This window comes from Mus caroli, chromosome 7 (assembly GCF_900094665.2).
Source record: "Mus caroli chromosome 7, CAROLI_EIJ_v1.1, whole genome shotgun sequence".
In the NCBI taxonomy this organism is placed as follows: domain Eukaryota; kingdom Metazoa; phylum Chordata; class Mammalia; order Rodentia; family Muridae; genus Mus; species Mus caroli.
The window spans coordinates 93,564,610-93,575,553 of NC_034576.1; the positions used below are offsets into that span (position 1 = coordinate 93,564,610).

The 10,944-nt window shown below is 37.2% G+C and overlaps 1 protein-coding gene across 1 annotated transcript in view; it reads left to right on the forward strand.

Moving 5' to 3' along the window:
- Positions 1–10,944, forward strand: part of Dlg2 (discs large MAGUK scaffold protein 2) — a 1,891,758-nt gene that overhangs the window by 22,336 nt on the left and 1,858,478 nt on the right. The window contains exon 2 of the mRNA XM_029479404.1: positions 6,035–6,166. Coding sequence (XP_029335264.1) covers positions 6,035–6,166 — 132 coding nt within the window. The remainder of the gene's footprint in view (positions 1–6,034; positions 6,167–10,944) is intronic.

The following is a 10,944-nucleotide window of genomic DNA, read 5'->3' on the forward strand; positions in this document are numbered from 1 at the left end:
ATCAGCTCCTGCTTCCTGACCTGCTTGAGTTCCAGTCCTGACTTCCTTGGTAATGAACAGCAGTATGGAAGTGTAAGCCAAATAAACCCTTTCCTCCCCAATTTGCTTCTTGGTCATGATGTTTGTACAGGAATAGAAACTCTGACTAAGACACTGGGTTTTTTGTTTTTCCATATGAAGTTGAGAATTGCTCTTTCCATGTCTCTGAAGAATTCTGTTGGAATTTTGATGGGGATTGCATTGAATCTGTAGAGTGCTTTTGGTAAGATGGCCATTTTCACTATGTTAATCCTACCAATCCATGAGTATCGGAGATCTTTCCATCTTCTGAGGTCCTTTTCAATTTCTTTTTTTGGGGGATTTACAGTTTGTGTCATACAGATCTTTCACTTGCTTGGTAAGAGTTACACCAAGATATTTGATACTATTTGTGAAGGGTGTTGTTTCTGTAATTTCTTTCTCTACCTGTTTATCATCTGTGTAAAGGAAGGCTTCTGATTTGAGTTAATTTTATATCCTGCCACTTTGCTGAAGTTGTTTATCAGCTGTAGTAGTTCTCTGGTGGAATTTTGGGGGTCACTCATGTATACTATCATATCATCTGCAAATAGTGATACTTTGACTTTTTCCTTTCCATTTTTTTTTTTAATCCCATTGATCTCGTTTTGTTGTCTAATTGCTCTGGTTAGGACTTCGAGTACTATATTGAATCAGTAGGGAGAAAGTGGGCCTTGTCTAGTCCCTGATTTTAGTGGGATTGATTCAAGTATCTCTCCATTTAATTTGATATTGACTGTTGGTTTGCTGTATATTGCTTTTATTTTCCATGGTATTTTCTGTGCCTGTGATTTTCTCTTCTATCTCTTCCATTCTGTTGGTGATACTTGCATCTGTAGCTCCCGATCTCTTTCCTAAGTTGTCCATCTCCCTTTGTGTTTTCTTTATTGTTTCTATTTCCATTTTTAGATCCTGGATGCTTTTGTTTGATTTCTTTACTAGTTTGTTTGTTTCCATGTATTTCTTTAAGGGATTTATTTGTTTCCTCTTTTTTGTTTCCTTTTTGTATTTGTATGTTCTAATGCTGGGTAAACATAAAATATTTTGAACTATCTTTTCCTGTTGAATCTTTGTAGGCCTGGGTGGCTTGAAAATTGCTGTGTAGACTAGTTTGGTCTTAAACTCACAGGATTTTACCTGCCTCTGTTTCCAGTGATGGGATTTAGGGGGTATTCCACCACTCCTGGCCTGACTTTTGGCTTTTTAAATTTTGCACATTTGTATCCTTTGAGAAGTTTTCTGTAATTGTTTCTTTGAATACTTGGTCTAACCCCTTGAAATTCTCAAGTCCTTCTTGAGCCCCAATTACCTGAATATTTTCACTTTCTGCCTTTGTCTTACATTTCCTTAGGCTCTTTCCATTCTTCAATCCATTTTTACCCTCTGTGTGCATTTTCAAATTGTCTTCAAATTCTCTGCTTTTTAAAATTTAAAACATCTCCCCTCCTTCCCTTTTTCCTTCTCCCCTCCCCCTTTCTCCATCTCTCCTTTCCTCCATTTATTCCTCACACATTTGCTTCTCCCTCCCCTCCCCTCCCCTCCCCTCCCCTCCCCTCTTTTTTCTTTGAGACAAGGTTTCTCTGTATAATCCTGGCACTGTCACCATTTCAGTCTAGAGGGCAGTCAACCTCAAGTGTGTCGCTAAGACACCATCGTCATATTCTTATTGTTTACATTGCTAGGGAGACTCAAGCCTTGAGCTTCACACCTGCTAGGCACGTATTCTGCTATGGAGTTATATTCCCAATCCTTGGGTTTTTGAGGCAGTATCATGCTGTGCAGTACAGGTTAGCTGATATTTTCCATCCTCAGGCCTCCTCTCTCCATCTCTTCAGTGTTGAGATTGTAGAGGTATGTCACTACACCAGCTAGTGTATTATTTAAAAACATCAGGAAATCCCCCTTAAAAGAATACTCTGTCCTCACAAGCCTCCCTCCAGAGCCAGGGCAGGGCCAAATATCTCATTTGTAGTTAGCATCCTGCAGCTTTACACTGCTAATGCTATCTGGCTTTAGGCAGAGTCACCATAGATGGATCAGTCTTTCGGGTCTATGCCACATCTGTAGCCACCACTGTCATTTAGCTATATATCCCTAGCCCACAGCCCTCCAAGTCTAAAAGTCTAAGGTTCACATTATTATCAGCTTTCCTTGGTAGTCTAGTGACCCAAAGAATCAGAGGTGATGGTAACTGAAATAGATGTTCAGTAGACTTTATTTTTTCTTTTCTCTTTATTAGATATTTTCTTTATTTACATTTCAAATGCTATCCTGAAAGTTCCCTATACCGTCCCCCTGCCCTGCTCCCCTACCCACTCATTCCCACTTCTTGGCCCTGGAGTTCCTCTGTACTGGGGCATATAAAATTTGCAATACCAAGGGACCTCTCTTTCCATTGATGGCAGACTAGGCCTTCTTTTGATACATATGCAGCTAGAGATGAGAGCTCCGGAGTACTGGTTAGTTCACATTGTTGTTCCACCTATAGGGTTGCAGACCCCTTCAGCTCCTTGGGTGCTTTAAGTAGATTTATTTCAGAGATTCTGTTCATTAGCATGTCTCAAGATGAGGGCTCTTAGAATCTGCCCAGTGTTAGATTTCACCAACCCATTGAGTTCCAAGGCAACTCTTTATGCTTACTACTCCATTCTATCATTTGGTAGCTGATGCTCATTAAATACTTAGGCTGCAAAGACTCACTGTAGCACAGGCTGGGCTCGAGCTTACTGTGTAGCTAAAGATTACATTAAACTTTTTGATCTTTCTTGCTTATATCTCCTGACTGTTGGAATTGTGGGCATGTGCCACCATGACTGTTTGAAATATGTTTTATTCATTCTTTGAGAGTTGCATACATGGTTTTACTATATTGTGATCATTTTCTGCCCCACTTTCTCCTTTAAATCCTCCCAGATCTACCAACTAAGAAATGTTTTAAAAACTGTTCAAAATGTTTATCCATCAAAGAAATTTCAATTAAAATCATGCCTAGTTTTATGTGGTTCTGAGCATCAAACCCAGAACTTTTTTCATGCTAGACAAATGCTTTGCTAAGTGCCCTACATGTCTCCAGGCTCAGATTCTTAATTTTTTTTTAAAAGGAAGCAATCTTGAAATTCCTCTCTCTGCTAAAGTGATAGATGAGCAGAGTGAAGACGGAAGCAGAGGACTAAGCTCTGGCTGTCTGAAAGAAGAGTGTATTAGTCAGAACAGCAAGTCCTTGTTCTTGGTGCATTTGAAAAAGAATGAAAACCACTGTGGTTGGAGTAGGGCTTAGCAAGAGTGGAGGTGTAGGAGTCAGGGTGGGCATGGTGGGTCATACATTTTATCATGTATGATGGCTGGAGGGTCATGGGTTCCAGACTTGGGTTATATAGTGAGCTTGAGGCCAGCTTGGCCACACAGGAATTTCAGGCTGGCTTGGCTTACATAGTGAGTGGATGTGACCAAAAAACGCTATAAGAAGAAAACAGAAGATAATACTGCTCTAGAAGCTATAATGAGTTGGATTTAGCACATGTCAGCTTGTAAGAGCTGATGGATAATGGGCCTGTGCTATGTAGTGAATCACATGGCATAGAAGGTCTGTTTACCTCATGGCTGCTGGATAGTGAAGGACAGAGAGAATAGAAGTGGCTGATGTCCCAGTGTCTTACCAATGGCATGGCCCCATGATGTAGTTTATTCCAACAAAGTCCTACCCTCTAAGTTTCCATCACAACACAGTAGTGCCATGGGCAGATGACCAAGACTTTAACACAGGGTTGTTAGGCAGCATTTCTGAATAAAACTATAGGGCCCATATTAGTACTATGACTACTCATTCATTAATTCCAACTCCTAGTTGGCTATAATTATAAAAATTTCACAAAATTATAATTAAAAAAATTGAGAGTCAACAAAAATTTATAATAAAATGTCTTATGCTTACATTAGTAAAATGTATAATTAACTCACCTAAGTGTCTTCAGTAGCACAGCAGCATGGAAGGCTGCCATTGGATTAAATGAGATGACTTAGAACTGACCATTGGCTGTTAGTAAGGATGGGAGAGGTGACAATGACATGAACTGGACAGTGAAATTACCACCTGATTAAAGTAGTAAACACAGCACTAACGAGGAGAAAGACGGTCAATATATTGGGCGGGGTTGTTATAAAGTGGAATAGGGAAATGGACAGTGTGGTTAGCTGGAGAGAACTGAGGAGTCAATATAGTTTAAAGTTTCTGACTTGGACTAGATAGATGGTGCAGTGGTTAAGAGCACTTACTGCTTTTCCAGAGGATCCCAGATCTTGTCTCAGCACCCACATCAGGTGGCTCACAGCTCTCTGTATCTCCAGTTTCAGGAAACCTAATGCTTGTGGCCTTCATGGGCACCTGCAGTCAGGTACAGATACCACATGGAGACACATACCTATACATAACTTAAAGTGATAAAATAAATATTTAAAAAAGGTGACTGGCATTTCAGGTTATTTATGTGCTGATGGGAATGATTGAAATTATAAGAAATAATGATGATGGACCAGTACTCTGGAGGAGGTAAGGGACCCATCTATAGCAGAGGGTCTTATAGAGGCATACGTATTTCATCCAGAGTACCACACGATTAAAATATAGAACACTAAATCAGTATATGTTAAGAGTTTGTAGAAGGTGTTCTGACTTACAATGTACTAGGATGTACTATCAGTTGAGAATGGCTGTGGAGAAGAACTGAAGAGTTCAGAGGAGAGGAGAAATAAAGTATTCAGAAGATGTTAATTGTTGTAATTACATTTCAAGTGTATTTCTTGGGATGGAAGATTAGAAGGAAACCAGTTTTGAAACTCAAGGACAGCTTTCACCTATACGCAAATTGTCCCCTCTGGGGACTTCTAATGATTTGTTTTTGTGAGAGGTGAAGATACTAATTATGATGTTTTACGATATATTACCTGCTCTGTGCTCAGAATGGATACAGGATTTGTATGTACAAACTAGCTTTGAAAAAGGGAAGATACTGTTTAATTGTAACCATCAGAGATGGCTCTACAGGAGAGAGAGACACAGAGACATACAAAGGGACACACAGAGAGACACACAGAGAGACAGGCAGACAGGGAGACAGAACATTTGAATGAAGTCTAAATCAAAGGAAGATAGTTTTTCAATTGGCTTTCTGTGTAATAGATATGGAGCCTAGAACTTTATTACTAATACCTGTGAGAAAACAGAAGTTCAGAGAGGTTATGTAACATGCTGTAGGTTACACACAGTACCTCAATGGGTTTTATATCCAGATCTAGTTGTCAATGAACCCTTTCAATAAAACACTGATTCTGGAGTGAGATAGTGGTAGTGGGTGGAATATCTTAGTACAGGGAATAGTGAGATGAAAGATGAGCACAGAGGGGGAGGAAAAAAGGAGGAGTGTGTGTGTGCACGTATGTGTGTCTTTTTGCATGCATATATGTGTGTCTCGCCCCCACCCCTGTGGTGTGGTCTGTAAGTGTGTGTGTGTGTGTGTGTGTAGAGGGAAGCAAGAATATGATTTGTATTAGAGATTCATGATACACATATTGGAAAATAAGGCAGAAAAATTGGGTTTTAATTATCCATGGGGAAGAGGCCTTAAAAGTCATATGGGATGCTTGACAGTATTTTTAAGCAGTCATCAATTTAATATGGTTCTTTTTCTTTTGACAAATGGAATCATATTTACTATGTAAAGATCTGGCCAGCAGTGCATTTTGATTTTGTGTTGTTTCACAGTTGCAGATTCATTTGGAAGACAAGACTATAAGGATACCAAAGTAGACTTTGAAATTAGCATTGGATATAATGATCAATTTCTTTTGGCCGTTCATGGAGTAGATGATCACTTTACTGAATTATTTGTGTTGTGAAATTAAGAACACATCCATAGATTAGACGAGTTAATCAATGCTTTTTCTGGGACCCCATGGTATATTTTAAACTTTTATTTTTCAGATACTGACCGAGCTTTGTTATTACTGGAGGAATACTGCAAAAAATTAAGAAAGCCCGAGGAGCAGCTGTTGAAAAATGCTGTGAAAAAGGTGATGAGTATTTTCAAGAGCAGCTTATTTCAAGCCTTACTGGGTATGTATTGCAAAAATTACTTATAGTCTTAAAGGCCAGAATCAGGCTAAACAGTTTGAATAATGTCATAGATAACAGTCTCTCTCTCTCTCTCTCTCTCTCTCTCTCTCTCTCTCTCACTCACACACACACACACACACACACACACCTATGATAGTTTTTCTTTTTATTCAAGGGAAGGATTCCCCCACTCTTATTCTTACTTAAAAACAATTGCTAGAGAATAGAAATGAGGAATAGATTACTGAAAAAATACCAACCTTGAAAAGATATTTTGTGTGGGAAGATGGGAAGACCAATGTGCCCAGATGAGAACTCTGAGTCTGCTGCAGTTAGGGACGGGCATCATACAGAAAGAAAGGGAGTGACCTGTGGAATATAAACTCCCTAGAGTTCTGCTCACACCAATGTCCTCTGTCCTCAGAACAAAGTTAAAGTGAAACCCTTTGTCTCTTGTGCTTCTTTTAGGAAGGTTTAGATTCAGAATTGAATGGTTTATTCATGAAAATTCAATGTGTATCAATGTGTAATGAAAGTGCTATGATAATCTTAGCCTTCTCTTTAAAGATATGAAAAAAATCAAGGCTGTGGTTTATTGATAGATGGCTTTATATATCTATCTTTTATACTTATATCTTTATATGTAAATAAGTATAAAAGATAGATTATAAATTGATCTCTTCAAGATGTCTTAAGAGGAAAAGCAATAAGGAAAATCAGTTATTTAACCAATCATCAATCAATATTTCCTTCAATAAAAACAACAAATGGAATATCAAGAAATTCCATTTGACACAGGATACTTTTTATTTTTCTGTTTATTTAGTTTTGTGTCAGGAACTGAGGTCAGTACTTTGTATGTGCTAAGCAACAACACACACAAAAAAATACATTTGAAAAGGAGTCAGTGAGTCTATTAGACATTATAATCGCATTTAATGCTAGCATGTATTGATAGTAAAAACAGTAATCTATGAAGCTTAGTGTTAAAATAATTTCTTTTTTATTTATTAACATGTTACTTATGTTCAACTACACATATACCAACTGACAAAACCCTTAAGATTATAGTTTCAGTATAATTTTAAAGATTATCTAGTTTTAAAGACTTGAAAATCAATTTATTGAATGTAAATAGAAGTTGAAAAGCTTTACAAAATTATTTTACCTGTGGGAAAAATAATTCCTTTCATCTATTGTGTCTGGCAAGAATTAATGACACACGCAAATATAATCATCTCAGCTGGTATTAAATAGAAGCGACTCTAAATGGAGTCTTACAGAATTTAAATAAGCATGGTCATTAGAGAATAGTATTTTACAGAGCATTTTGAACCACAGATTTATGAATTAAGTATTAATAGTGTCATTTAGTTGATGATTCATAAAGGCCATTAACTAAATGGAAGTGCATCTAAATTGATTCACATGATGTGTTTAGTTAAGACTGGCTGTCTTTGGGAGCTTGAGCTTTTGAGAACTGGTTTAGGAAGAATATTATCAGATGATTTTAGATAAATATACATGTTTAGAAATATAATCATTTGATAACACTATTACCTAGAGGACAAGAAGGCAGATGAGAGACTATCAACTACATTTTGCCATTATTTTAACTGAGCGATAAATATCTTGGCAGAGAGCCTATAGTGTGGCTGGATTTTCTCTAATAAATTTGGAAAAGGCTGTTATGTAATAATCTGCATAGCATGTTGTTCTGGCTGGCCCTTTAAAGTCAGTTGGTCACATAGACAGCAGAGGAATGCTAGATCTGACTCAGTCAGAGAGGATGCACCTAACCCTCAAGAGGCTAGAGGTCCCAGGGAGTGGGGAGGTCTGGTGGGGTGGGAGTCGGGGGTAGGGACATCCTTGTGGAGACTGAGGGAGGAGGTATGGGACGTGAAACAGTCAGAGGGTGGACCTAGAGGGGGATAAAGTCTAAATTGTAATATATGTATGTTATATATGTTATATATGTAATATATGTATATGTATTAATTTGAAAAAGTCAGTTATACAAAAAAGCAAGTACAAAGAACGGAGCATCATACAGCAAAACACAATTTTCTGTTGAACTCTATGTGGGAAGCAAAGTATTGACCATTAAGTTATTATTATGGACCACTTCACCGTATATTTTTCTTAAGGTCTCCACATGTGTCCTGAGGGAGATTCTCATCTTTCTAAAAGCTTAGACGGACAGCCATTGATAAATAAGATATTTTTATTGTCTATAACTTGATTTCTCCTCCCTCCCTGTACCTCTCTTTGTTACAAATAATGAAAGGTTGTGGCTTTACCCATTGGCCTAATATTCATATAGCCAAGACATTGAAATAATACCATGAATACCTAGCTAACTTCATAAACAAGATTCATAATGCCAAAAGCCAACAAAAATGGATGATGGAGTGAAATGTTATTCTGAAGTCTTTGCCGCAATATTTCCACGTCACCAGGAAACCAAGCCCTTCATAAACAATGAGGAACATCACTTTAGATATAAGTATTTTTTGGTAGTCTTTAATCATTTGCTTAAAATGTTCTCCCTGAGACAACAGTAATGCTTTAAAAAACTTTAAACTGTAACTTTATCAGTTTATAAGGGTAATATACATTTTAGAATATTTTTTAAGTAAAGAAAGTAAAGGAATATAAAAACGCAATGGTAAGATAGTTTAGCTTGTGGTAAACAGCAGGGCAAGCCTGGAGCATGGTGAACTGCCTGGTGGCCTTTCTTCCTTGCCTCTCCAGTTCCTTTGTGATTTGCTTTGATTCCTCATTCACCAGAAGCTCACACCGGAATAAAGTCCTTTGAAAGCTAACAATATTTTTTTCCCCAAACACATAAAGAACATGACTTATTTACGTATGACATATGTAAATATACCCATTTTGCATTTATATAGATAATTCTCTATTTTCTTAAAAATTTGAGAGAAAAATGAGTAGCAAAAGATAAACAACTTCATCCAAGACAGTATGTTTTATTTTTCTTGTCTACGTATTTATTTGCTATGCTGAGCAGAAGCACAGTAGCCTGTACTGCCCATTCACAAGCACAGTGCAGTTGCAAAGATATGTTCTTTGTTTGAGTATGCTGGTGACTATTGTTAAAATATCTACAAAGGGAAATTAATAAAACAATCTTGAGAATACATTCATTATGTTTAAAGAATAGACTAACTAATGAACCCTCCAGTGTTATGGCTTCAGTATAATAAAAAACATGTTAAGTTTTGAAAAATTGAAAATCAGTTTACTTTCAACATGCTAGAAGCTACATTTCTAGATGTTATGGTGACATCTTGTGGTCTGCTCAGAAAAAAAAAATATCCAATGGATAATCACAGTTTATAGTTGTTACACTGTCGGCACTTTCCAGAGTGTGAATACAATTCATAGTGTTAATCTTTAATATTATTAATAAGTGTTTAATAACTTTCATTCATAATAGTAAACAATCATTTAAAAATATTTGTTATGAACTAGAAAGTTTTTCTAGGCAAAAAAAAGTACTGAACTGTATGAGACAGTGTTTCCTTTTATGAGCAAATGAAGATGAAGTAGGAAACAGAGAAGTTATATAGTTGCTTAATTAATAATTTATTATGGTATTATGGCTAGAAATAAAAATGTATGAGAGTTTTTACCATGAGTTTGTTTGAATTTAGAAATCTGTATAATCACATTATATCAATCTGTGTGTGTGTATGTGTGTGTGTGTGTGTGGTGTGGTGTGTATACATGTGTGTGCACATGGAGAAGCCAGAGGAAGATATTGGATGTTCTGATGTATAATTCTGCTTATTTTTTTGAGGTGGGGTCTCTCACTGAACTTGGGACTATGTTGCCAGGTGGCAAACCCAGAAACCCTATCTCTACCCTTTGGGGTTGCATACCCTCATAGCCATGCAGGAATTTTATGTGGGTTCTTGGGATTTGAATTCTTGTAGCCTGTGCTGCTATCTTCTGAGCACTGCATTATACTAGATCTTATGTAATATTATTTCAAAGTAAGACCTACTTAAACATATTATGACTGTAACTATAATTATGTGTATTTTTGTCATCTAACCATCAAGAAATCAAGACATTTTATAAGATTACAGTGAATGGTACAAGTGTTGTACAGTTATACGACTTTAGATTAGCTTCACTCTAATCTTTCAAAGCACGTCCTCACACTGTGGCTTTGGTGTCAGCAGCACCAATCACACATCAATGGGTGTAGCTTTGTGTCTCACCTCAAAAACTACTAAATCACAGACTCGGAATTAGGGCTCAGCAAATAGTGTCTTAATAATGCTTTTGGATGATTGTGAGGCATGCCAAAAGTGTGATCTACATGCTTAGAAGTATGGCCTTTCAGAGAAAATAACATGGTGTTTGAATGTTACCCATGAACTTGGAAGAGAATGGTATTTCTTTTTTCTTGTATATTGTAAACATTTGGTTTAGTTCTTTAACAAGATGAGTGAACTTTTAACATTCTTTCTTTAAAAATATTTTTTATTAGGTATTTTCCTCATTTACATTTCCAATGCTATTCCAAAAGTCTCCCATACCCTCCCCCCAACTCCCCTACCCACCCACTCCCACTTTTTGGCCCTGGCGTTCCCCTGTACTGGAGCATATAAAGTTTGCGTGTCCAATGGGCCTCTCTTTCAAGTGATGGCTGACTAGGCCATCTTTTGATACATATGAAGCTAGAGTCAAGAGCTCCGGGATACTGGTTAGTTCATAATGTTGTTCCACCTATAGGGTTGCAGATCCCT